General features: G+C 48.1%; 1 protein-coding gene across 4 annotated transcripts in view; it reads right to left on the reverse strand.

Annotated features, from left to right (window-relative positions):
• Nucleotides 1-505: 505 nt before the first annotated feature.
• UNK (unk zinc finger) overlaps nt 506-27874 on the reverse strand; it is a 36399-nt gene continuing 9030 nt past the window's right edge. For 2 of the 4 annotated variants that reach the window (XM_079131926.1, XM_079131927.1), the window contains 15 exons: nt 14885-15094; nt 13548-13724; nt 13293-13423; nt 12634-12769; nt 11945-12062; nt 10953-11037; nt 8479-8621; nt 7881-8081; nt 7262-7327; nt 6633-6807; nt 5697-5798; nt 5374-5562; nt 2876-3057; nt 2019-2276; nt 506-1280 (listed from right to left, as the gene is read on the reverse strand). In XM_079131926.1, coding sequence (XP_078988052.1) covers nt 1125-1280; nt 2019-2276; nt 2876-3057; nt 5374-5562; nt 5697-5798; nt 6633-6807; nt 7262-7327; nt 7881-8081; nt 8479-8621; nt 10953-11037; nt 11945-12062; nt 12634-12769; nt 13293-13423; nt 13548-13724; nt 14885-15094 — 2329 coding nt within the window. In that variant the 3' untranslated portion in view covers nt 506-1124. The remainder of the gene's footprint in view (nt 1281-2018; nt 2277-2875; nt 3058-5373; nt 5563-5696; nt 5799-6632; nt 6808-7261; nt 7328-7880; nt 8082-8478; nt 8622-10952; nt 11038-11944; nt 12063-12633; nt 12770-13292; nt 13424-13547; nt 13725-14884; nt 15095-27874) is intronic. The other 2 variants (XM_079131928.1, XM_079131929.1) reach the window with 2 other exon arrangements.

Genomic DNA, 27874 nt, shown 5'->3' on the forward strand with positions numbered 1-27874 from the left:
CCTCACAAGCCTGCCCGACACCCAGTGCTGGGAGCGAGGTCACTTCCCTCCGCCCACTCTGCCCTCCCACCCCCCTGCATCTCTCTCTGTACAGAATGACTTTTAAAATCAAAGCTAAGACACAATATACACTGGACAGCACACACACACATGCACACGGGCGTCTGCCTAGGACAGGCAGGACGTCAGCTGCACTCTGAGAGCACCAAGGAATGCATACGGAGCCCCTCTGCCAGGAGGGCAGGGCCTGCGCCCCCTTGGTCCTCAGGCCGCACTCCTCCCCAACAATTGCCCTGCTAGCTGCCAGAGGGAGGGGGCGAACTGCACAGAGGCTGGGCCAGAGAGGGGCCTGGGCAGGGACAGCTGAGGGCAGTGCCAGCCTGGTAGGTGGCCCTGGGGCCAGGAAGGCTGTTCTGGGGAGCCCAAGAGGAAAGAGCTGAGGGGGACATAACTGGGCCTTGCCCCTCAAGGGGCTTCAAGGGCCCAGTTTGGGAGGGGAGCCGGCCCTCGCCATGGTCCCCAGGACTAAATACACATTTGGTAAACCTAGGAGCTTGACTGGCTTCCACCCCCAGCACACCCTCAGGCCTCCCTGAGGCCCTCACATCTGGGAACCAGGTCTACCCACCCAGGGGGCCCTGGGAGACAGGGTGAGCAGGGCCTGCCCTGAAGGCTTCTCCCCTCCCCTCAGCCCCTTCCAGCTTCCCAACTTTCCCCGCTTAGGCCCCAGGAAGAAGTTAAAAATAGTTAGTTCCTACATTAAAAAAAGACAGAAACAGATTCTCTGCCAAAAGGCCAGTGGAAGAAGAGGGGACCTTTGTCTCTGAGCGGAAAGGGTGGGGAGCGGGCAGGGGAGGACTGCAAAATAGTCTTTTCTTTTAAAAAGTGCTTGGTAAGTCTGTTTTAAAGTGTGTGTCTATATCTATGTACAGATATACACACAGACACTGCACACGCTGGCCACCACGCATACCTGCACACACACAAATGTATACATGTACATAATCATATACATATACATACATACATACATACATATATATATATATATATACACATATATATATATACTTTAAAGAGTTCTAGGTGAGAGATCTGGACCCGGCTGGGCCAGGCCTGCAAGGTCACGACTGGAGGGCATGGGCCCTGCTGGGTTGGCAGACAGGGCATTCGCTGCCCTCAGCACAGAGCTCGCACAGCACAGCATGTTGGCACGGTAGCACCGCCCGAGTCTGCTCCTGACACTTAAGGCATTTCACCGACTGCATGTGGAACACAGCCTGCAGGGAAAGTGAGGTTGGGGTTACACATCTGGCCCAAGTAGAGTAAGGAGTTCCCGACTCTCATTTTAGCCCCTTGGGAGGAGGAAACTGAGGCCGGAGCTCAACAGTGTGCTCACAGGACGTGTTGGTAAGCAGGAGCGGGGTGAGAGCTTGGGCTGCTCAGCTCAGGCTCTGCCCACCACTGAGTGGACCTGACTGGGGCCAGGGAGCAGGCTGGGGCTGCAGCCTCCGTGCCTTAGGGCGTCTCCTGATGACATTAATGCCTCTTGTATCATTTGATCTCAAAGTGACTCTCAGCCTCCTAAGTGAGAAAAATGAGGCCTAGAGAAAACTATGACATGCCAAGAGGCCTGGTTGCCAAATGCCTAGTGCCAGCACTTTCCACTGGGCACATGGCTGGTAGGGACCCAGCAAGGGATCTTGGAATGCAGACAGGGAAGCCCTGACAGCCTGAACCATTCTGGAATGACTGCTGGTATGCAGAGAGCTACAGGAGGATGCCACTTAGGGCCCAGGCACAGGAATGCAGCTTAGGTCAAGAATACTAGGAGTGGGCACTGCCACCGCTGGCTCCCCAGGAGGACACTCTCTTCCTCACCCCCTCCCAGCTGCTGGCTTAATGCTAGGCAGAGGCTCTCAGAAGGGTGTCTGTCCCTGGAGCAGCTGGACTGGATCAAGGGTCCCACCACTGAGGCCATGGTGTGTAGCCAGTGCTCCCAAACCTCCAGGGCTGACCTTGTCCACTTGTTCCAGGTGGGCCCGTAGCTGCTTCTGGAGGGAGTAGAGAGTAGACAGCGAGAGTGCCTCCAGGTCAGGGAAGGTGGGCAGGGTCTGGGGGTCAGGCCCTGCATGCAGCCGCTCTAGCTCTTCCTGGAGCTTCTTCACCTGCACTTCTAGTGCATCCCGCTGTTCCCGAGCCAGCTCACACTCAGCACCTGCCGCACTGGCCCGCTCGCCAGCCTCCTCTGCCTCCTTCTTCCAGGCATCACAAGCCTGTGGGCCCAACACGCAGCGCCTCATCACGATGGCCCCCTGCCCCTGCCCCCCTGACCCCCCCAGAGAGCATCTCCGGAAGCCTGTGTGGGCCACTCTGGATGTAGGGCCTGCTGGGAAGCTGGGCCTGCTGTCTGGGGAGGGGGCAGGGAGGAGGCGGGGAGGAGGCTGACGCTGCCTGGAGAGGAGAGAGATTTCAGGACCTGCAGGAGACACTCCTTCTGTGGGCAGGGCCTAGCATGGCAAGGGTACAAGGCAGGACTCACATCCCCCCAGGGGCAGTTAGGCTGTGGCTGGACAGAAGGCCTATCTGAGAACCTAGAACCCTGCAGCCCCGGGAGTTGGGTCTTCCAGGAAGGAGCAAGTGGGCCTGCAGATAGATGACATAAAGAGCTCCCAGAGGGAGTGCCAGGTCTGTGGCGCTGGCTACCCCAGTGACCCAAAGGCAGGGCCAGTCCTCCAAAGGGAGAGAGGGCCAACAAAAGTTTCTGTTCTCTTCTTTGGGCCCCAGGTTCCCCGCCCCCATGCCCTCTGTGTAGGTTGAGCTTGGGCTGGATGCCACCAGTTACAGGTATGGCAGATAGGTGTGGGGCTAGTACCTGCTTGGCCTGCTTCCAGGACTCCTCCCACTGCTTGATGGTCCCGTTGGCTTCATCTAGCTCTTGCCGAAGCCGGGCCAGCTCAGCAGCCCCTGGCCCTGATAGGAAGGCAGGGGAAGTGCCTGGGGAGAAGCTTCCAGAGGCAAAATGCTCCCAGATGCTGCTGTTCATCCCGTTCAGACCTGCCCCAGAAGGGGAGGAACATCAGCTGTGGAGGGCTTGGGCCCTGACCACCCGTGCCTGCGAGTTTCTAGGGCTGGCTGAACACTGGGTGGGTGTGTGAGACCCCAGTCATGTCAGGCCAGGGTATTGTGCAGGCACCGGAGAGGAGGCTGTGAAGGAGCCCTGGACTGAGTCACACCTGGACTTCAGTGCTTCCCGTTTTTTAATGGCTCTACTTAAGAGTGTTAGTGCTTTCATCTATACCTTGGGTTGCCCTACTGGTGACAACTGGCAGTGATGACATCACTAGAAGCCTAGAGGGCTAGAGTTCAGACAGCCTTCTTGTACCTGGTGTAAGGACCGAGAGGGTCCTGGATGACAAGACAGGAGGAAAAGCCACTGGCCAGCACCTCACATGATAGGAGGGCTGGAGCAGAAGCCAGGGAGTCTTGGTCCCCACTCCCCCTTGTTTTACAGAGGACACTGAGACAGGATGTGCTACAAGAATCTCATGATTCTGGGTGTAGTGGAGCACACCTGTAGTCCCAGCTACTTGGGAGGCTTAGGCAGGAGGATCTAGAGTTCAAGATCAACCTCAACCTCAGCAAATTAGCAAGACCCTGTCTTAACGTAAAACAAACAAAAAAACAAACACAAAAAAATGGAGCCAGGCATGGTGGCACATGCCTGTAATCCCAACAGCTCAGGAGGCTGAAGAATCATGAGTTCAAAGCCAGCCTCAGCAATTTAGTGAGACCCTAAGCAACTCAATGAGACCTTATTCTCTACATAAAATATTAAAAAAGGGCTGGGGATGTACCTCAGTGGTTAAGTGCCCTTGATTCAATCCCCAGTACCAATAAATACATAAATCTCTGGCTTTCTTTAGCTCACAAGTATCCTTCCCCATTAATTCAGCCAAGATGTCCCAGAACCAGATTTCAGACATTCTGTCCTCAGAGCAATACAAATGATTGATGTAAGAAGGTGCTGTCCTGTGGATCTGCGTGTACACTGTCTGTAAGCCCAGGGACCTCTGGATGGGTGCACTGACAGGACCGGCCCACTCTGCCTGCACCTCTCCCCTCCTCAGTAGGTGGCATTTTCTCTGTTGGAGAGGAGCTACTTTCTTAAAGAGCGCACTCTTGACTGCTTGGTCCATTTGAGGCCCTTTTGGGATCCCAACGTCTGCACTTCTGCCTCCTGCCCTGGTGGCAGAGGCCACTGGGGTCACTCCTCTGTATAACTATGCTAGAGGACCACCTGGTGAAAATACATGGGGCCAGTAGGCAGGACCTACATCAAAATGCCTTTGGAACATGGGCCAGAAACCAGAAACATGACCCAACTGTGGGCACAATCCACCCTAGAGAACGAACCTCTTCCAAACTGGGAAGGTGCTAGGAAAACCCCTAGAATGAGATGAAGTCCCCACAGCTGATCAGAACTTCATTTATTTTTTTGTGGCTTTGAGAATGGAACCCAGGGCCCTGCAAATGCTAGGCAAGTGTTCTACCCCTGAGCCAAAAATCAGAACTTCAAAGGGTTCTCAATCTCTCTGTCTGATGGAAGTCCTGACCCTTAGAGGAAGGCATTTCTGGTCGAGGAAAGCTGCTGGGAAGTGGCTGTGGGAGAGGCTGCTGCTCACTGAGAAGCACTCAAGCTGGGGATTGAGTGTTTTATGCCTATTATTCTCAGGGAACAATGCCTTAGTCCCACAGGAGACCAGCCCCTGGCCACTGAACCTAGATGCCTTTGGGGGCCCCAGTGTTCAATGTTCTAACAATGCTGGGCTGGGCAGACGGTCCACTCTGTGGCTCCCTGTGCCTTTGCCCTGAGGTGGGTCTGTGCCATCTTCTCCCTTGGTTTCCTGTGACCCTGGTGTGAATGTCTTCTGGGAGCTCTGGGTGACTAGAAAAAAACTGATTAACTTATTTCTCTGTGACACTGGGGATCAAACCCAGGTCTCATGTGTGCTAGGTAAGCATTCCACCCTGAGCTGCATCTCTAGTCCTTACTGTTTTTGTTTTTCACCAGGAAAAACTGCACTGAAAGTTAGGCCTTGGCTCTGGCGACTTGCAGAGCACTACTGCGGCTGCACTAGCCTGTCCTGGGCTTCCCTCACAGCATCCCTCAGTCCTCACAACCACTGCACACTTTCACAGCGCAAGACATAAATAAGGCAGAGGCTGAATCACTTGTCTGGTGTCATACATGTATGGGTGGTAGAGCCTTCCAGTCTAAAGACCCTGCCCTGACCTCCAGCCTGGGTAATGTGCCAAGGAAAGAATGGCAAAAGGCACTTTCTAAAAATTCTTGCCTTAGTCCCCTCTTACCTAAAGATCCATGTGATGCTGAGGTCCCCAAAAATGTGTTTTCTGACTGGCTCAGGTGGCCCTGAGGCTGTTGCAGAAAATGTGAAGAGAGGCTGACAGGAGGAGAGGGGGATGCAGAATGGAAGGAGGTAGAGCTGCCCAAGGAGCCAGGGATGTTCACGGGTGCAGAACTCTGCAGCAAACTGCCACCTACAAGAGGAGCCCCAGAGGGCGGGCTGGGTGAGGGCCAGGCAAGCCATATGGGCCACGTGGATCAGGTGGCCTGGGCTAGCTGGGACCCTGAGGCACCCTCCAGGCCACCCTGCCCACCCACTGCCCAGTACCGATTGTGATGCTGCTGGGATGGGGCACTGTGCTATTATCGAAAGTCTTCTCCAGGGCAGCTACCCCAAACTCGTTCAGGTCCAGGTCATCCAAGGCAGATTCTAGAGACAGAGAGCCAGGATGTGGGCCTCCCAGGGGCCACAGCCCAGGCTCCAAGCCCTGCCTGACCTAGGCCACCTCACATCCTGCCCCCTTCATGTGCTCAGGCTCTCCTGGAACACTGACCCTTGATGCCTGCCCTGTCCAGCCCCAGTGTCCTCCTTTCTGAAGTCTTCTTGGATACTTCCTGGAGGAATCGAGTCCCAGTCCAGGGTCCCTGCCTCTGATGGAGATGTCTTATGATGTGTCTCACCCTGAGCTCAAAGTGGGTGGGCAGGTCTCCAGGCTCTCTGAGGTCAGTGCATAGTAGGTGACTGACAAATGCCAACACCTGCCACTGAACTGGCCTGGGAGGGAGCGTGGGGACAGTTTCCCTCCTAGAGGCAGGGAACAGCACATCATCTCTGTCTCCTCAGTGTCTTCCATGGGACCTGGCAAAAAGTAGGCACCCATAAATAAGTGATGAGAAAAAGGAGCACAGATGACTGCTTGGTGCTGGGGATGGAACCCAGAGCCTGTGCATGCTGAGTGGCACTCCAGCCTAGGGGCACTGACACTCTGAGGACAGCTGTGCTCACAGTTCACTTTGTAAGGATCCCTAGTGAGAGAATCATCAGGGACAGCATGACCCATGTCCTGGGACGAGACTATCTATACCGTCATGAAAAAGCTCCAAGGACTAGTCTTCAGCATGTACTTGGAATTCATTTTCCCTTTCAGTTTGAAGGGCCCCAGTGTCCTCCTGACTCCCCAGAGCCAGAAGTCTAGGTGACCAGTGTGCTGATCTGATCTCACTTCTCTGACTCCAGACCTACAAACAGACCCAGCCTGATTACCTATGACCGACTCTACCGTGTCGCTGGTGGGGTAGAAGGGCAGAGCATTTGCATTCATGCCAGGGGCGCTGCTGGTGCCTGCAGGGCTGGGTGGTGTGGCTGCCAGGCTGGAGGTGATACTGGAAGAGATGCTTGAGGTCAGAGGGCTGCCCACGGGGAGGATGCCCAGCACATCCTGCAATGAGAGTGAAGAGAGGCAATGAGACGCCCACCTGTGCAGGCAAAGCCAGAGGATGGACAGGCCAGTAGGGCACAGAGAATAGGCTCCTCCCAGCTCTTAGCCGGCCTCCCCAGGCCCAGGCAAGCTGTATCCCCCACCTTGTCAGGAGGATGGAGGTGGAAGAGTGAGGCCTGGAGGCTGCAGGCCCTCAGTGAGGTAAGGGAGGAGTGGGTGCCATACCTGGCATGGCTGACACTCCCTAAATACTCCAACTGACCGATGGGTGCATCTAGGAGGGGAGGGGCTCCAGACCTGAGCCTCGTCTTCTCTGAATCTGGGGCTGGGCCCACCTTATTCCTACCCTTGCTTGTGGGGACAGTGGTGTTTTCATCCCCAGCAGCCTGTTAGGGTTCTAGGCCTGTTTCGTCCATGCCATAAGAAGGGAAGATGGAGGCTGAGAGTTCTGTACCTGTTTGGGTTGAAGCAGAGGCTGCTCTTGACTCCTGGGCTCTAGTGAATGGGGTTTCAGTTTGGTCTGAGAGAGAAAAGTAAGGGAACAGGAGGTGAATGTGGTGTAGGGAAGTTCAGAGTTCAGGGGTACACCTGACCCTGCTACGGACAGCAGTGGCAAGTGGTGGTGGCAGATACCTGTTACTTGCCATGCAACCCTTCACACACACACCCCTCACCCCCAATCCCCTACTCCTTCTCCTATCCTAAGCTGGGAACTGCCCTTCTCTGCCCAGATAAGCCCAGGTTTCTCTCCAGACCCAGTCAGAGACCCACCCCTGTCCTGCCCTCAGGCCCTGCTATGGCAGGAAAAGGAATGCTCCCTGATGGGACTCCTGCTTCTCCACTGACCAACTCTGTGGCCCGAGGGAAGCTTTGAAGGCCTTCCTATCCTTGGCTGGGAATCGATATTACTCACTCTTCTCAGTTCTGAAAAGGCTGAGGCCAGAGAATCCTACCTCCCAAGATTCCTCCCCAGAGTGGGGCCAGGCCTCTCCTCCAAGTTTCTCTCAACTCAGGCAGGAGAAGGCTAAGCTCACTGGATTTAAGTATCCTCTGTCACCCCAGTAATCCCTTACCTGGCATTTGAAAGTTTTCAGGTATTCGGCTCCCACCTGGTCTTCCCTTTCAAAGCCAGGAGCTTTCTTGTAGCTGCCAGGGGCTAGGCCAGCCTCCCCAGGAAAGACGAGACCCTCCAAGTTTGGTGGCTTTCTGCCAGGGCCCGGTGGGGAGCCACACAGGTTGGATGGGCTGCCCAGGCTGCTGCTCCTGCAGAGGAGCTGCAGAGGATGGGGGGGCTGGTGGGCATGACGCAGGCTGTGGGCATGGTCTACCCTTCATCCCCACCTCAAAGGGAAGTCTTCAGTAAGGGGCTCAGTTCCATTTCCATCTGCCAATGGGCAGCAACAAGCACTCAGGGACCCTGAGCCTCATGAGGGACTTGAAGGGGAGCAGTGACAGAAGGCTTTGTCCCAGCCCTACCCAGACTCATCAGTACTCAGGCTGTGCTGCCCCACACTGACAGGACCCTGGGGCAGAAAAGGTAGGACCCTTTGTCCAGAGGACAAATACCAGGGTCTCCTTCCATACACAGGCTGAGGACTTGGGAAGCGTGAAAGGCAGCAACGGCTCCTGGGCAGGCACAGTGCCCACCCACTCCCCAGGACAGGCACGTACAGCACTGAGGTCGGGGGCATGCGGGCTGGAGGGGCTCACAGGCACCGAGTCTCCAGCAGCAGATGGCATGTACAAGACGGGACCTGGCTGAGTGGGGCTGGACACAGCTGAGGAAGGCTGCAGGTCGTCACTTAGGGGTGGCTCTGTAAAAGAGGGGCAGGGGTCAGCAAGCTCCTGAGATAGCTCAGTCCCTCTAAAATGGTATCTTCCAAAGGAGCCTCTGCATCTCCCTGCACTTAACAAGGTTCCTACATCATTTCCATGAACACTTGCTATGTGCCAGATGTGGTGCCAGCACTTAGCATTAACTGTGAAGCTCTACAGTGACCACAAAATATAGGAACAGTATGGTCTCCATTTTATAGATAAGGAAACTTGGGCTGGAGTTGTGGCTCAGTGGTAGAGCACTTGCCTGGCATGTGTGAGGTCCTGGGTTTGATCCTCAGCATCATATATAAATAAATAAAATAAAATAAAAAAAAGATCCATAAATAAGAAAACTGAATGAAATCTACCAAAGTGACAACTAGGAGACAGAAGAACTGGGATGTGAACCCTATTACTCAGTATTTCTCTGTGGTATCAGTGAAGGCACTCTATCACTGAAAAAACTTTTTTTTTTTCTTTCTTTTTTTAAAAGTACTGGGGATGGAACTCACGGTCTCATGCATGCTTAGCAGGCACTCTACCACTTAGCTATATTCCCAGCCCATCTCTGTGTTGCCTCAATTGCATGGTCTCAGTGCCCACAGCTCGGGACCATCTCTGCGCTCAAAATATGCTTCTCCCTCCCAAGGCCCTTGGTTAATTCTTCACCTTTAACAGGGCTGTCAACCCTTGTTCCCTCTCTGAGTCTGCAGTGGTGGCCTGAAGTACCCACAACTGTGCTGTCACACACACAGCCACAAGACACCTGTGGCTACTGAGTACTTGAAATGTACTGATTTGAAATGTACTGTAGTTATTAAAATACACATCAGATTGCTATTTGGGAGGCTGAGGCAGGAGGATCACAAGCTTGAGGCCAGCCTGGGCAACTTAGAGAGACCCTGTCTCAAAAAATAAAAAGGGTTGAGGATGGCAGGCATGGTGGTGCATGCAATCCCAGCAGCTCTAGAGACTAAGGTGGGGAGATCACAAGTTCAAGGCCAGCCTCAGCAACTTAGCAAGTTAGAACAATTTAAAGAGACCCTATCTTGGGACTGAAACTGTGGCTCAGTGGTAGAATGCTTGCGTGGCATGTGTGAGGCCCTGGGTTTGATCCTTAGCACTGCATATAAATAAATAAATAAATAAAATAAAATAATCCATTGACAACTAAACAACAAAACAACAAATATATATATACATACATATTTGTTATATATATGGTGGCCTGGCCATATATATACTTTGTAATATATATATGACCCTATCTTTAAAAAAAATATTAAAATAAAAATAAAGAGGTAGGGATGTACCTCAGTGGTAAAGTACCTTTGGGTTCAATCCCCAGTTAGAAAAAAAAAAGGTGGGGGGAGGGGAAAGCTGGGGATGTAGCTCAGTGGTAGAATACTCCTGGGTTTAATCTCCAATATTGCTCAAAAATAAATAAATAAAATAGAATAAAAACCAGATGTCCAGACTTAGTACAAAAAAATTTTTTTTTCTTTGTTTTGGGGGGGATTGAACCCACAAGGGGTGCTTTACCACTGAGGTACATCCCCAGCCCTTTTTAATTTTTATTTTGAGACAGGGTCTTGCTAAGTTGCTGAGGCTAAACTTGAATTTATAATTCTCCTGCCTTGGCTGGTATTACATGTGTATACCAACACACCTGGCAAAAAAGTAAAATATCTTTTTTTAAAACACAATATCTGTATTTTATTGATTTATTTTTATGTGGTGCTGAGGATCAAACCCAGGGCCTCACACATGCTTGGTAAGCACTCTGTCACTGAGCTACAACCCTAGTCCTTCATTCATTTTTTATATTGATTACTTATTAAAATGGCCAATATTTTGTCTCAGGCTACCTAAAAATGTTAAAATTAACTTGTTTGCTTATCTCAGTGTTACTCAAAACTTTAAAATGACATACAAGGCCACATTATATTTAGATTGGATAACTTTGCTCTAAAGAACTGAGAAGGGCTCAATAGAGAAGGGCTCTATGCTCCATTAGCGATGTCTGTCTTGGGTGAAATGGGGTGGCTGGTGGGATTTGCCAACTTGGATATGGGAAACACAGTGCCTCATTTTAAAGTTCCTGCAGTCTCTGTCTCATGACCTTGGAAGTGCCAGGTCTTCCAGGCCCCAGTTTTGAAAGGGCAAGGGAATGGGACTTCTAGTGGGAACAAGGCCTGCTACTGGCAGACAAGGCTTCCTTGTGCATGGCCTGCTGCCAGGTGCTGGTCCCTTGCCTGAGTCTCAGCAGAGGTTTAGGGTAGGGGAGGAAGGAGAGGGTACTGCCCAGGGCAATGGGAACAGCATACGTTCTACATGGGCAAAGGCGCAGAAAGGTCCTCGGGGACAGCTGCCCGACTGCTGCATGTCATTGCACTTGGTGGATTTGTAGATCTGGAAGGGGCAAAGCAGAGCAGAGACCAGTCAGACTCAACCAAGAGTAATGGGCAGATTCCCCTTCCTTAGGTAGGACGGACTAGCTTGGGCCTCTCTCCCCATCTCCGCCCCTTCCACTGCACGCCCCTTCCAACTTCTTGCTCAAACTCCTGAGGCAGCCCTCCGTTACCCCAACTGCTGCCAATGCCCTCCTTTCTAGGATCACAGGTTCATCTAGCCTCATGAAGGCGCTGGCTCCACTCCTTGTCTTGACCAGGGCTGTGCCTCAGACTTCAAGTGAGCCAAGACCTGAGGCAGCACACAGCCACTCCCAACGTGCCCTCTGTGGGCAACCTGGGTTGGGATCTGTACTGGCTCTAACGTCCCATTCTGCTTTCTAAAGTAACATGAGGTCATCTCTGTCTCAGTGTCTCGGCTCAAGGTGTCCTGGCTTCCGTGGACCCAAGGGCAGGGACAGCATGTGTCTCTTTGTTGCACAAGATACAGGAACAGTGACAAGGCCCAGGTGGGTAGGGGAACTGTGTTAGGGAGGTTGCTGTCCCTTAGGCTCTGACCTGGGACAAGACAGCTAAGGGGCTTTTTTATTTTTTAAATCCTGGTGTCACTGATATAATTAATGAGTGGCACAAAGCCCAGAATGGCCAGGCCACCATACTTGGTCCATGTCCTCCCTGTCAAGCAACTGGAGAACAAACTGAAGTAGAAGTCTGTAACAGGAGGACAGGCTCAGAACACGAGAAGCAGCACACCCAGAGCTCAGGCTCTTGCAGGCCCCACCTGCGGATCCCTCTTTCAGGTTGGTACCAGTAGCTGCCCTCGCCCTCTCTCCTGGCTTCCAAAGGGATATGTTAAGACAACCTGTGGCCCCCCTCAAAGGGCTTCAGCCCCCAATCTAAGGACACACCTCTGGGTGGAACTGCTGCTCTGTGCGGGTGTGGCAATACTGGCAGGCATCTCCATTCTCACACTTGCCGGGGTCTCCCCACTCGTCCCCATGTTTGACATTCGGACAAGGAGACGACCTGGTCCAACGAAGGAAGGGTCAGATGGAGGAAAAAGAGGATGAGATCAGGGCCTAGAAGGTGCCATCTGGATACCTACTCTAGGCCCCTTTCTGGTCTCCCTGCCTCACAGGGGCAGGTGCAGAAATGGAAAAGACCAACTGGAGAGTGAAGGCCTCACTAGTGCTGGCAGCCAGGCTGATCCTCTGGCCCAGACTGGCTGCATCACCGAGGGCCCTGCTTCGCTCCCCTTGGCTAGGAGCTGAGCCCACGCCAGTCTGAGGAGAATCAAGCCACAGCCATGACCACACTTCCCACATCGTGGCCTGGCTGTGCTCTAGCTCACGCCCTGTAGGCCCAGAAATGGATGGACCTCAGACTAAGCAGGGTTCTTGTTCATGCAAGAGCTGGACTAGGCTCCCATCATTCAGCCATTCCTATTAGTCCCTCCCCTAAGTTTGAGACCTAAGACCCTATACTCCCCAGGACTGGCCTCCCCGTCTTCCTGAGAGCCACAGAGGTAGCAGCCTCAGCCAAAATCCCTTCCCTGCCACTCCTCCCTCCCGTGGCTGGCCTCCTGGGGCCAAAGGACCTGTATTTGTGCTTCCGGGGGCTCCGCCGCCGGTCCTTGCTGTTGTGGTAGTAGGGACAGGCATAGCCCTGGCGGCACAGCCGCGGGGGCTTCTTGCACGGCTCCGTCTTATAGTTCCCCAGCACATAAGCGGTCTCTGCACAGGGGGCCAGAGGGCAGGGGTCAGGGAGTGGAGCTGGAACACCCAAGAACAGGAGGAGTCGAGTGGAGGGAAGGCAAGGAGAAGCCACTAGGAAAGGGCACTGGAGCTGAGGTTCCTGTGAAGGCATGAGCAGGGCCACCTCCTTACAGGCCATGAGCACACTGGAGAGGTCAAAGCCAAGGCTGAGAGCCCAGTGAGCTAAGCAGGACACTATTCCTCACTGGAGACACAACTCACAGGGCTGAAAGGGTTCCCCATCAGAGTAGGGAACATGCACATGTACTTACATACGTGCATGAAAGCCTGAAGCTATCTGGGAAAGTCCCTACAAGTCCCTTTCGAATCACAGGTATAAGAAGGATAAGAGGGTATGATGGTTCCCAGAAGAGGTAGTAGCTTTGGTTGGAGAAGGCAGTAGGTAACTGTGAATCAAGCTCTTAGGGCAGCTATGGGCAGCAAAGGGGAAGGGGATGAAGTCTGGCTGGAGGGAGCATGGCCACTTGTGTGGTGCCTATACCTTGCCACCGAGGCTCCTCACTGAGGATTTTTTCTATCATTGCGTGGCTTGCAGCTCCAGCAGACTGGCCCTCTATGCTGCCCTCTACTGTGGTCTGGCCGTTCTGCAAGGCCTCCATGGCCTGGAGCTCCCTGGGAGAAGAGGAAAGGAGAGGGTAGAAAAAAGCATGAGAGCAGAGAAAGGGAACCATTCCTTCTTTACAGTCACCATCAGCAGCCACCAGACCACAGAACCCCAGCCTGGTACCTAGCCCACCTGATGTCATAGACAGGGGAGCGGAGGTCATGGGGCCCATGGGCAAAAGCACAGTGCAGGCCGTTCTTGGTGCAGTTGCCTTTTGAGTCCGTCTCGTGGATGCAGATTCCAGTTTTGTAGTAACGAAGGTGGTACCTGCGCTCAGTGTCTCCTGTGGTCCTATGCAGGAATGGGCACCTGGAACATAGCAGTGGAAGTCACTCAGCTTTGCCCCCTGCAGCCTGGGATGCTTTCCTCAACCCCGCCCTTCCCCCAACCATTGGAGGGTTGTCACCATGACCCAGAGGGGTGGTGACAGTGGATCAAGGAGAAAGGCAGTATGAGCTCTCCTGCTACCATGGCTCCACCACTGCGGTGGTCTGAACAGGCCAATGGACCTGGCATTCCTAAGCTGCCTGCAGAGATGCTCCACAGGCACTTTTGCATGGGACAGATGCCTGGAAAACAAACACTGTCCAGACTAGGGGGACTCAGAGAAATAATCCTCAAGACAGCCCCTCACATCCCGAGTGCTTCAATAGGCCCAAGGGAGGATCAGCAAGCCTCTGACCTTTGGGAGAAAGGGGCTGATGCAGGGATGGTTTAGCAGGCTGTACCTGCTTGGTGCCTACCGTCAGTCTCTGCAAGTTGAGACAAGACATGCAGGGCCAATGATTATTCCGTTTGGGGATGTATTTGTTATTAAGTAGTGTCTTGTATTTGTCATTTGAAGTGTCTATCTTTTTTCAATACTAGGGATTGAACCCAAGGGAGCTCTACCACTAAACTATATCCCCAGGGTCTCACTAAGTTGCTGAGGCTGGCCTCAAACTTGCAATCCTATTTCAGCCTCCTCAGCCGCTGGAAGAATAATCATGTGCCACCATGCCTGGTTAGCAGTGTACTGTTTCTTTACAGAGATTTGTGGAATATTGAGGGTGAACAAATCAGGAAACTGGAGGGGCTCTCTCTAAAGATGTTTGGGAAGTTCTCTGGTGAGAACTATGCAAGATGTAGTAGGCGGTGGCAGGACAGGGAGAAGGTCCCTGAGGTCTGCAAGGGAGAATGAAAGAAGACCCTGGGAGCCACCTGGGTTCAAATGTGGCCCCTTAGACTTAATGGAAGAAAGACCTTCCATTTTATGGTTTTAAAGGTTTTATGGTTTCCATAAAGTAGGAAAAGAAAAACAGAAAGCTCCCTTTCCCCTGATGGCAGGGTCTAAGCCTAGGCTTAAGATATAGGAAGGTGGGCTGGTACAGACAGTCCTTCCCAAGGTAGCCTCTGGCTGTCTTTACAGAATCTGCATGGCCTAGTCTCAGGGCAGCTGAGGAGCTCCTAAGGGCAGGTTGGGCACTCACTCGTCGCCCTCTGGACAGAGGCCTGTTGCCTCGTCGTACTTGGTGCAATAGACGTCAGGACTATAGTTGAAGGTGCCGTCACGACGGCGAATGGACCGGCGCCGCCGCTGGTTCACGAAGTGCCAATGGAAACAGGTGTATGGCCGATGCTGCGTACATTTGTGTTGCACAAAGAGTGGGCACTGCTCCGTGCGGAACTCCTTCAGGTACCTGCAGAGAAAGACTCTGTGGAACAGGCTGGAAGCAAAGAATGCTTCTCAGCAAGAGGTCAGTCAAGTCCCCCAAGGTCCCTGCTCTGGGGTGCCAGTTCCATTGGCATGCCAGAAGTGGCCCAAGGCTGAGGTTGGACATTAGCATTTGGACCTGTTCCAACACCCAAATCAGCCTGAAAAGCAGGAACCATAGGCCACAAGGCCCTTGGTAGTCAGCTATCTGTTGTGGTAGCTGGCTGTGATCCTTGGCAGCAGCTTGGGGAGCCCAGGTCACGCCACCAATCATAGCAAAGAGCCTTTCCTACACATGAGAACTGGGGCAGCCTCTCCCACACTTCCTGCAGGTCCCTGCTGCCCACATCCACTTGCCAGTTCCTGGAGGCCTCCCCTGTTCCACCAGCAAGGCTGGTGCTCTGCACTAAGGGGAAGAATCTGCAGAGAAGCACATAGGGAGGGGCAGCTTTGGAACTGAAAGCCCAGCTCAAAAGGTGTACCTCTGGACTACTGATACTGTCCCAGAGATGTTTGCCTGCACTGGCTGGGCAGATGTTCGGGAAGAAGCTCACAGAGGCATTCTGAAAAGAGCCTCCCTCTCAGCCTGACCTGTTCTTAACAGTCTCAGAAAGGAGGATCTGCAACAGCTGAGGCCATATACATTCTTGGGATTTATGGGCCCTCTGTCCCTTCAGTGTCCTCTCACTTCATACAATTCTCTTCTCTGCCCAGTGTGTAAGACACCACCAAATCTCTCCCACAACCCACCAAGTAGAGGGCCTGAGACCCACTTACCCCTTACAAAACATAATGTCCTTCTGTGTTCTTGTTCATTATCTATGTCCGCATTGGGTTTCTCTTAGACTGGGGGCCTCATGAGGGGGTGATGAGTGCAGTTCCTGTTATTTATTCTCTCAAGTCTAAAAGGCCATAAATGGCTTGAAAGAGGGCATTTGCTGCCAGTGAGCAGGGCAGCTGCAGAAGGCTCAGAGATTATGTGCACTAGGGAATGTGGCAGGAAGAACAGCCTTAGGGGAACCCACTGCTTGGGTTCCTAGTGAAGCCAGGATCTGGAGGGTATGGAACAAAGACTCTTGTCCAGATCCTGGAGCTTTTACTGTTCTGTCCAGAAGGAAGGGAAGCATGGGCAGGTCTAGGACTGGGGCTGATTTAATCAGATAAGTTTTCTGTGCTGGGCAATGTGGCAGGCACCTATAATAATCCAGTGACTCAGGAGCCTGAGGCAGGAGAATCCCAAGTCTGAGGCCAGTTTCAGCAACATAGCAAAACCCTCAGCAATTTAGTGAGACCCTGTCTCAAAATAAAAAAGAACTAAGGATTTAGTTCAGTAGTAAAGAGCACCTAGGTTCAAACCCCAATACAAAAACAAAAAAAATAGACCCCACCCCACTCCATGAGAGGTAAGTGCTGTTACCACTGAGCTACCCTAGTCCAATAGGTTTTCTTTAAAACTAATGAAAAGTGCTGAAAATTATTCCTAGTCTTGAATCATGAAGTATCTTATGTCTGTGCCAGGGGGCAGGCAGAGGGGTTTGATGCTCCCTAAGAAGCACAAATGGGGGGCTAAGGAGTAGTGAAGCCTCCAGAGACCCACCATTCATTCAGCATATATTTACTGGGTACCTCCTGGGTGTAGGCACAATGCAAAGCAATGAGGACAATAAGGAGCAGGTTCTTGTCCTTTAGAAAGATCATTTTATGGAATATGCATACAAGTAAAGGTGAGGTCAATCAAGTGTGGAAGGGTTATGAGGGAGGTTTGTTCAGGGTGCTTTGGGAACTCAAAAGGAGGATCCTTGACCCAAGTTTGGATGGAAGGAGTAAGGAAAGGAGAGATGCTAGTGGATAAAAAATTCAGAAAAGGTGTTTTAGGCAAAGGGAACAGTACAAGTTCAGAAACAGATTGCAATTACTTTCAAGAGCTCCAAGTTTCTCTGTGGAATGTGAATGAAATAGATAAACTGGAAAAGGGAAATGATATAAAGGTGGGGTGCAGGAGGGAAACTTCAGGGATTTCAGGGGCACCAGGTGTACTCTGAGGCACTGAGCAGAAATCTAGAAGGTTCCCTAGGGCCTGATGCACTCCTGGCCCTTACTGCAATTGAACAAAAGGTCTTTCCTCTGTCTCCCTGTCCATCTGGCTAGACAGAAAAGCTATGCCCTCATGCTACATGTAGGTAACAAGTTCTGACCCTGAGTCAAGGCACATATCCCCCGAATTACTAGTTCAATCCCTCTCCTGGCAAATACACGTTCTTTGATTTGTCTGACCCTCTAGAAAATAAACTCAGGAGGTAACAGGTAGGAAATGGGGAAAGGAAGAACTTTCATGAGAGGACGAAGCTGAACCCATAGCCAGGAGTGGAGAACTAAGAGACATTTAGAATTGACAAATTAAACACAGGATACACAGTTAAAATGAAATTTCCTATAAACAATGAATAATTTTCGACCATAAGTATATCCCACATATTGCACAAGACATACTAAAGACATGATCTGGCAGCTCAGGAGGCTGAAGAAGGAGGATCGCAAATACAAAAGCCAGCTTCAGCAACTTAGCAAGACCCTAAAACTTAGCAAGACTCTCTCAAAATAAAATATAAAAAGGGCTGGGATATGGCTCAATGTTTAAGCATCCCTGGGTTCAATCCCCAGTATCGAAAACAAAACAACAGAACGAATGATCTGGGCCGAAGACATAGATCACTGGTAGAGTGCTTTGCCTATTTGCCTTGCAAATGTGAGGTCCTGACCTGGGTATGATTCCTAGCAACACACACACACACACACAAAGGCAGTGTGGGTAAGGTGGGCATTGGGGGGATCCATTGCTTATCTGAAACCCCAATCTAGCTGCAGTCTGCATTTTTTGTTTGTTTGTTTTTGAGAGAGAGTTTTGTTATATTGCTCAAGCTGTCCTTGATCTTCTAGGAATCAACTGATGCTCCTGCTTCAGCCTCCCAAGAAGCTGGGGCTACAGGAGGACACCACCTTGTCTGGCTAACTTCCTGTATTTTTACTTATTGTACCTGGTAAAGTCAGTATGCTTAGTGTCAGTGTCTCTGTCGAAGTGCAGGACAAGGGAAGAATCTAAGATGTGGTGCCTGATCTTGAGCATGGGGCTGGGGTTGAGGCTCAGTGGTGAATCACTTCCCTAGCACGGGTGAGACACTGGGTTCAATTCTCAGCACCACATAAAAATAAATAAAATAAAGGTGTTGTGTCCATCTATAACAAAGAAAAGAGAAGAGGTCCCTGAGGGCAGCAGCAACACCTGGGGAGCCTACTTACTCACATGGCAGACATCATAGTGCCACATGCAAATGGGCTCCACAGGACTCTGTCGGAAGTACCACACTACCACACGCAGAAAAGGACAGACACCAAGGCAACAGATTACCTCATCTTAAGTCTCTTTATTTACACTCCCATTGTCCCAGGTCAGAGACATAGTACCTTTTAAAAACCTGGTCTCTGGTCTCCCTTGTCCAGTTTACACTGCACAGTGCTCATTATTCTTCCTAAAGTACAAATTTAATTCTATCATTAAAGCCTTCAGCCCCCTCCAGAATCCACTGAACACACACCAACTATGTAGCCTGAAGTTCCAGGCCCCACAGATCCAGCTCAATGCACTTTTCTATCATCATCTTCTTTGATTCCTCACTACCTGGTCAGCATGAATGGGACCCCTGGTGTCTTGCAAACAGACCTTTCATGTTCCTGCCTTTGCTCACGTACCCTTTCTTACCTGTAGAAACCATTCAAGGCTGAATTTCATGGTCATGTATCTTCTGATGCTACCACCTCCATGACGCCTTCCTGGACTTCCACCTTACTCCTTATCCCCAACTCACAGCTATCATATTTTGAAGTTTTCACAGCACTTTTTCTTTCCTCCTTCTCTCCTTTTTATTTTTTGTTTACAGAAAGGGTCTTGCTATGTTGCGGAAGCTGTCCTCGAATTTGCAATTCTCCTGCCTCATCCTTGCAAGTCACTGGGATTACAGGCAAAAGCCACCACACCAGCTTCTTTGGACATTCTCAAGGCCCCAATCCTGTTTTGCATATTAATAATGTACACATTTTTCTTTGCAGGCTAAGTATCTCTCATCTGAAATGCTTGAAACCAAAAGCATTAGAGATTTTTTGAATTTTGGAATATCTACATAATTACATATTGAGCTACTGGGGGATGGAAGGCAAATCTAAACACAAAATTAAGTTTCACATACACAAGAGACGTGAGATGTACACAAGACAAAGGCAATTTTATGGAATATTTTCTGTGTCCCCGCATTTTGACCATAGCCAACCATGTTAGGTTAGGTGTGAAATTTTACACTTGTGACATGAGGTGCTCAATGCTCAAAAAACTTTACTACTAGATTATATATTCCTTAGTAGCAAACTTGTACAAACCTACTCTAGTGCCTCAGTAAGAGAGAGTTAAGAAAGTCTGCTGAATGAATCTATCAAGGAATAAAGTCACAAAGTCGCATCAACAGGGTCATGATGCTACCATTAGGCAAAGCACTGGAGGAAGAAGATAGCCCTATACTGTTGTGAGAAGCACTACAGTACAGGCAACCATACTTTAGCAGACAGGGATAATTATCCTGCAGAACAGGCCCTCATAAGACAAAGGGATACCTAGGCAGGCAAAAGAGTTCACTTTTGACCAACTGCAATCAGGTGAAAGAAAATCCTAATCTTTTGCTTAAGTCACTAATGAAATTGTACCATCTATTACCTGTTTGTCTAGAATTTCCCTTTCTTGGGCTGGGGATGTAGCTTGGGGCTTCATATCATGCACAAAGCCCTGGGTTCAGTTCAGAGCACAGAGTTGCAAATAAATAAATAAATAACAGAAATTCCCTTTCTCCTCTCCTACCTCATGCTAACAAGAAAGCAATTCCCCAAAGTAGGGAAAAAAAAAATTCAGATATCATTATTTTTTACTTTTAGGATTAGCAAATTAAATACAGGACATTCAGTTAAATTGAAATTTCAGAGAAAATTACCATGAATATATCCCACATATTGCATAAGACATACTCAAGAAATGGTTCGGGGACTGGGGAGATAGCTCAGTTGGTAAAGTGCTTGCCTTGCAAGCACAAGGCCGTGGGTTTGATTCCCTGCACCACAAAAAAAAAAAAAAAAAAAAAAGAAAAAGAAAAAGAAATGGTTCGGGCTGAGGATGTAGCTCAGTGGTAGCATGCTTGCCTAGCCTGTGTGAGGCCCTGGGTATGATTTCTATCTCTGAAAAAAGAAAAAGAAAATATCTACTGCTTATCTGAAATGAAACCTAAGTTTTGGGGGCGCGTGTTTTTCTTTTGAGACGAGGGCTTGCTATTGTGCCCAAGCTGACCTTCAACTTGTGATCCTCTTGCCTCAACCTCCCCAGTAGCGAGGACTATAGGCCTGTGCCCATATGAAACCTATGTCTTCGGTGGAAATGCTCATCTGCCTCCAGTAAGCTCTTGGCACTTCATAGTCCAGTAAGTACATCTTTGCACTTCAAAGGTCCAAAAGCACAAAATCTGAGAAAATAAATAGGCTGAGGTCCACTCTTTAATCAGCTCTCTAGAAACTCAGAAGTCCTGAGGTCTAAGCACAGAGGGAAGATTCACCAGCTACCCCATCCCCAAATAGCTGGGAGGGTTAAACTCCTCATACTCCCAACTCCTGGGAACGCCCACATTTGGGGATTTGGGGATATATGCCAATAATGTATTAACAACTATATTGCACAACTGTAATCCCAGCAGCTCAGGAGGTTGAGGCAGGTGGATTTTGAGTTCAAGCAACTTGGCGAGACCCTGTCTCTAAATAAAATTTTAAAAAGGGCTGGGGATGTGGCTCAGTGGTTAAGTGCACTTGGGTTCATTCCCTGGTACAAAAAAAAAAAAAAAACTGAGTAAACAAGAGCCACCAGAGGAAGTCACACTATGGACCAAGAAGGGACCCAAAGCCTGAAGGGATCCTGCAATTGTCATGACTTCCCCCTTGGTTAAAAAGCAGCACCTTAGCCAGGCACAGTGGTGCACACCTATAATCCCAGCAACTCAAGGAGGATGAGGCAGGAAGATCTCAAGTTTAAGGCAAGCCTAAGCAACTTAGTGAGACCCTGTCTCAAAATAAAAATGGACTAGGTATATAGCTCAGTGGTAAAGTGCTCCTAGGTTCAATCCCCAGCATCAAAACAAACCAAACCAAAAACCCCAGTAAAAATCAAGCAACATGAAATTCCAATTCAATCACTTGCTGCTGCAACAAACTAGAAGTGACAAGTAAGGGATTAAAAATAAATTGGGTAAAGTACACCACTCTTAAGGAGGCATTACATCAAGTGCTAAATTGTGACCAGCTCAGTTTCCAACTAATCTTTCCATTCTGTTCCAAAATGTCTCACAATTTTTATCAGTTGCCTGAAGAGGAGTGTGAAGCAAACTGAACACACTGAATGGACAGAATAGTATTAGAGATAGCTGATAGGGGGCTGGGGTTCTGGCTCAGTGATAGAGCACTTCCCTCACATGTGAGGGGCACTGGATTCGATTCTCAGCACTGCACATAAATAAAGGTCCATCAACTTCTAACAAAAAAATTTAAAAGAGAGCTGATAGAAAAACTACTATGTGTATATAAATTTAAAGGCAAGGGGGTGGGGAGCCCTGCATGGTGGTACAAGTAATCTCAGTTGACATGGGAGGATGGTGAATTTGAGACCAGCATGGGAAACAGAGAGAAATCATCTCAAAATAAGAAAAATGGGTTGTGGATGTGGTGCAGTGCTTGCCTAGCAAGCATGTGGCCCTGAGTTCAATTCCCAAGTAAAATACCAAAAAAAAAAAAAAAAAAAAAAAAAAAAAAAGGTAATGGGGATAAAGTAGCTGATGTTTTTATCTATATGTAGTTCTCCATTGCTTCTAGAATAGTGTTTAGCATGACCTCAGGCTAAGCTCTGCATCCCCTGATGCCTCAGGCTCCCTAGAGAAGGCATCAACAAATTTTTATCATTAAGGACCAAATAGTAAATATAACAATCAACTCTTTGTAATACATGTGTACTAATAAGCACTGATTTCTTTCTTCTGGGGGGATGACATTTTGCCAGGTTGGGGATCCTTTTCACCAAAATTGTTCACAAATGTCACAAATGTGCTCATTAGTTAATGCTGATTCTATCATTGGACCTGATGTATGTCCTCTTTGAAAATGTCTTTTCACCAAGTCGGGTATGATAGCACATACCGATAATCCCAGAACTCAGAAGGCTGAAGAAGGAAAATCACAAGTTTGAAGCCAGCTTCGGCAACTAGTGAGGCCCTAAGCAACTTAGCGAGACCCTGTCTCAAAATAAAAAGTAAAAAGGGCTGGGGATATTAAGCACCCATGGATTCCCTGGTACCGAAAAAAAAAAAAAAAAAAAAAAAAGTCCACACAAATAGGTACTACTAAATGCTGTTATCCAGTCCATAAGCATATGATGTTGAGTATATTCCGCTCTTAGATGACATTTATAGAATTCTATTAGTTGCTTTTTCTCCTTTAATCATGTCCAATTGTAGGTTTGGTGTAAACTCTTCAGCTGAACAGGTAAATGGATTTTGAAACAGGGAAACTTCCTTTGCACTCACATCAAGATGCACAACCACTTCTAGTACTATAGTTCATGCCTGGAAAACATACCACAGTAAATGTGTGTAGAAATGGAGACCCTGCCTCTGCTTTCCCTTTTTTTTTTTTTTTGTAAATGCTATTCTTTACACACACACACACACATTATTCTAATGTGTTCATTTTTTATGTGATGCTGAGGATCAAACCCAGTGCATCACATGTGCTAAGCAAGTGCTCCACCACTGAGCCCCAACCCCAGCCTCTGTTTTCACTCTTAACAGCACAGAAAGTGTAAAATACAATACATAAAGATTCAAGCATGTTGTCAAAATGTCTTTACTGGAGCTGGGGTTGTAGCTCAGTGGTAGAGCACTTGCCTAGCATGTGTGAAGCACTGGGTTCAATTCTCAGCACCACATATAAATAAATAAAATAAAGGTCCATTGACAACTAAAAAGTATTAAAAAGAAAAGACTTTACTGAAACATAAGCGCTTTTCTTTAACCTGGTAATTTTAATTATTAAGAAATATTAGAGTTGGGGATACAGCTCAGTGGGTAGAGTGCTTGCATTGCAAGCATAAGGCCCTGGGTTCAATCCCCAGCACCGCAAAAAAAAAAAAAAAATAAATATTTGCAAGTCTGCAAGAAAAGCTAATTTCCAAAGCTATTCAGTTAACAGTAGCTGACAGCAATCAGCCCTGAGTGTGAAAACTGCAAGAGAACTTTACTACTGCTAAACCATCTGTGTGCTAAAGCAAGTCAGAATAGTCAGCTTCTAACAAAAATTCATGGATTGATGATGGTTAAGTCCTCAGAGCAAGTGAAATTTATCACAGATGCTCACAACCTAACAATGTAATAAATATTTTCTGCAGAGTACCTGCTGACTGACAACATGATGAAGCAACACATGGTTTGTTTGTTTGTTTGTTTACTGGTAACGGGGATTGAACCCAGGGATGCTTAACCACTAAGCCACATCCCCAGTCCCAGACCCTTTAGTTATTTATTATTTTGAGACAAGGTCTTGCTAAGTTGTTTAGGGCCTTGCTAAGTTGCTGAGGCTGGCTTTGAACTGGGGATCCTCTCACTTCAGTCTCCCAAGTTGCTGGGATTCTAGGTATGCACCACTGAACCAGGCTGGGCACCATAGGTTTTAAACATCTGATGTTTTCATAAGCTTTGTAAATTTGTCCAATTACACCTTTCTGTGCTCCACACATTTTTACCTCTTTACTAAAAGTTGTAAAAGACATTAGCAGATTACACTTTGGGTTACATTGAACTAGAGCTTCTTAACTTTTTCAAAAATATTCTCACCTGTAGTTCTTCTAGGCTATTCACAGAGGCAAGTTCTGTCACCTTAAACCTGGCACTGACTCCATGAATAAATAAAAGCTAGACAGTAACAGTAACATGTGTTGACTCAAGATCCAAAGAAAACCAAATTAAATCATTTACCTTGCTTTTGTTTTCTTGTAGTTTTGGGAATCAAACCCAGGACCTTGAGCATGCTAGGGAAGAGCTCTACTTCTGAGTCCCATTTGCCTAGTTTTCTTTCTTTCTTTTTAAGCAGTACTGGGAATTAAACCCAGGGGCCCTTTATTATAGAGCTACATCCCCAGATCTTTTCATTTCTTGAGACAGCATCTCACCAGGTTCAGGCTGGCCTCAAACTCCTGATACTCCTGCCTCAGCCTCCTGAGTAGCTAGGACTACAGGGGTCCACCACTGCAACTAGTTTGCCTTCTTTTTTTAACAGACTATTGACAATGCTCCCAACATCCTCATCATTTTGAGAAGCTGTTTTTGCTGAAAGGTTAAAACCCATAAATCATAAATAAGCTTGCTTTCTCTAGACATACTTCTTCAGCTGCCTTGCTCAAACACAATTTAATTAACTCAACATCAGTAATGGCTTTCCTTGCAAGCAAATGAGTCACTGGAAACTTACTTCAGTTGTAGCCTCATTTGCATTTTTTACTTCTGTGAGGAAATTCTGCTGTGATGAGATACTCTTATGTTTTCTAATTTTTCTGAGAGGTGCTTTTCAACGAGTTAGGAATATTGTGATGAGTGGTTTGTTATGTTGATGTATTTTTTCAGCACAGCATTTTCTTTCTCTCTCTCTCTCTCTTTGGTAGTACTGGAGACTCAACCCAGGGCCTCACAAGTGCTAGGCAAGTCTCTACCATGGGCTATATTAAATTTTTTTATTTTGAGACAAAGTCTTGCTAAGTTGCCCAGATGACCTCAAACTTGAGATCCTCCTATCTTAGACTCCCAAGGAGCTGGGATTACAATAGGTGTGCAACCACCATGCCCACCACAGCTGTCTTTATTAGATGTTTTGCTATTAACTTCAGTAACAAAATAATTCATACTCCACTGTGCCTTAAGAGTGATATTCCAAGTCTGTTTTTCTGTTCTCACTTATACATGAGTTTTATGAGGGTAATAAAAGAATAAAGTGCTATGGAACACTAACAGCACAGGAAACAAAGCCGAATGCACTGACACAACACCACTAGAGAGCCCTCCATGTTCTCTGTGGTGGCTACTCAGTACTGCAGTCATAGTGTGCAACCTCAGTATGTAAGTGAATGAGAATGGGTTCAAATACAGCTTTTTTGGGGGGCGGGAGTACTAGGGATTGAACCCAGGAGTGCTTAACCACTGAGCTACTTCTCCAGCCCTTTTTTGTATTTTATTTAGAGACAGGACTCACTGAGTTGCTAAATGCCTCGCTAAGTTGCTGAGGCTGGCTTTGAACTCGAGATCCTCCAGCCTTAGTCCTCAAGTCGCTGGGATTACAGGCATGTGCCACCATGCCTGGCCAAAATACAGTTTTATTTTTATGGATTCTTTGGCCGGCCGTGGTGGTGCATGCCTGTAATCTCAGCAGTTTGGGAGGAGGAAGCAGGAGGAGCATGAGTTCAAAGCCAGCATCAGCAAAAGCGAGGTGCTAAGCAACTCAGTGAGACATTGTCTCTAAATAAATTATAAAATAGGGCTGGGGATGTGGCTCAGTGGTCAAGTGCCCCTGAGTTCAATCCCCAGTACCCCTGCAAAAAAAAAAAAAAGTAAACCATTCTTAACTCATGAACCATACAAAAGCAGGCCGCAGACCAGATCTGACAGGTAAGCTGTAGTTAGTCAATAGTCAACCTCTGCTCTAAGAGCTGGTATTCGCCAATATATCACACCTCCATACTTTTGATCATGTTGTCTCCTGTGTCTCAATCACCCTTTTGGCTTCTTCTCTACCTTGAGGGTTCCCTGGCCCTGCCTGCCCAGTGATATTAGTTGTGCACTCCATGCTCCTACTGCATTGTGTGAACACAGCTGGTTTGGTCCCAGAGTAGTTGCTTCTGACTGCTGTAGGCAGCCACAACTATTCATCTTCTTATCCCTGCACAGAACTGACCCATAGCAGGTGCTCAAGAAATTTACTGAAGGAAGAAGAAAAGCAAAGAGCATTCCAAATGGAACAAGTCTGGTATTCAGCAGTTCTACATGAACCCAGCAAAACAAGGAGAAGCATCTCTCATCATTCCTGGCAATTAATTGCTTTGCCCAGCCACTTAAAATGTTCATTTTAAGGCCAAGAATATAGTAATTTTTAATTTCAAAGAGAATACTATAAGTGCATACCAGCAATGAATAAGAATTCTAAGCTATTTAACAAAGTATGAATCTATTACAATCTGCTAAAGATCTTATTTTCAAAAAGCTGACAGGGGGCTGGGGAGATAGCTCAGTTGGTAGAGTGCCTGCCTTGTAAGCACAGGCCCTGGGTTCGATCCCCAGCACCCCCCCCAAAAAAAAAAAAAAAAAAAAAAAAAAACTGATAGGTCAACTATAAGCAGTTCTAGATTTGATATTTATAAGGAAATACATACACATTGTTTGACACCAACCATGACCCAGAAACCATACAGTAATAACCATGCTAGTGGAAGTTACAAAATAAAATGGGTTTTAAAAAACTAAAATTGGTGTTAGGTAAATATTTGGACCAGTCTGATAAAGTGCTATACAGTTATAGAGATTTGGCTTCGAAATCTTCTGAAGTGATCCTAATTTAGAACATTCTCTTTGGCAGAAAAAAATAAGCCCAGAGAATATTATTCAGGCAAATAAAGTAAGTATCTAGTGAATTTCTGAGTGTGTCAGATCCCATAAGGCAGCCTCTGATTCTATAACTGGCCTCCATCCAAAGAGTAAATACAGTAAACAGGGTCAGTTATGAACATCCTAGATACAATGAAACTACACTGCTCTATAGACACATACCCATAACCCAGAGGACCAGTACTACTGGCACTTAAGTAAGTCAAGCACTTAAGTCAGTGAGTACTTTAAGGTAGGGGAGCCTCTCTCTGGTCATTTTAGTCCCCTTTTTTAACAAAATAAATTTTATTTTTTATAAAGGTAGTATTCACTGTGGTATACTGATACATGCACACAGCATGATTTTGTCAAATTCACTTCTCATTTTCAGTCCACTTTTCACTGGTATTCACTAGAAAGGTCACACCTGCAAGCTCTCCTGGCCCCAAGAACTAACAAGAGCTGTGAAGGCATCAACACTGCTATGTAACCAGTCCTGATTGCCCCTGGTTTCTTCTTTCTATAATTGTCTCCTTTCCCTAAGGATCTTGGAACTGGAGAAATGTGGGAGACAAAATTCACGTAAGGGTCACTCACATCACTGATGTTGGAGAATAGAGAAGCACTAAAAACCCTGGTTTAGTCTTCCTGAATTAGTCACTACCTTTATTCTCAAGTTTTTCGGTATGTAGCTGCCTTAAAAAACCTCCAATTTTATGAGCATTTTGGTGTACATTTTATGGGATCATTTAAATTGACATGTTATTTTGTGCACTGTTTTCCTGTGCAACAAATTATTTGGCCCTACAAGAGCAGGTGAACACAGGCAAGGTGCAGAGTTGCATGCCTGTAATCCCAGCAGCTCAGGAGGCTGAGACAGGAGGATTTCAAGTCCAAGGCCAAACTCAGCAACTGAGCAAGGCTCAGTCTCAAAATAAAAAGGGCTGGGAATGTGGCTCAGTTGTGAAGGGCCCCTGGGTTCAATTCCCAGTACCAAAAGAAAAAAAAAAGAGTGG

Source organism: Sciurus vulgaris (assembly GCF_902686455.1).
Source record: "Sciurus vulgaris genome assembly, chromosome: 3".
Classification (NCBI taxonomy): domain Eukaryota; kingdom Metazoa; phylum Chordata; class Mammalia; order Rodentia; family Sciuridae; genus Sciurus; species Sciurus vulgaris.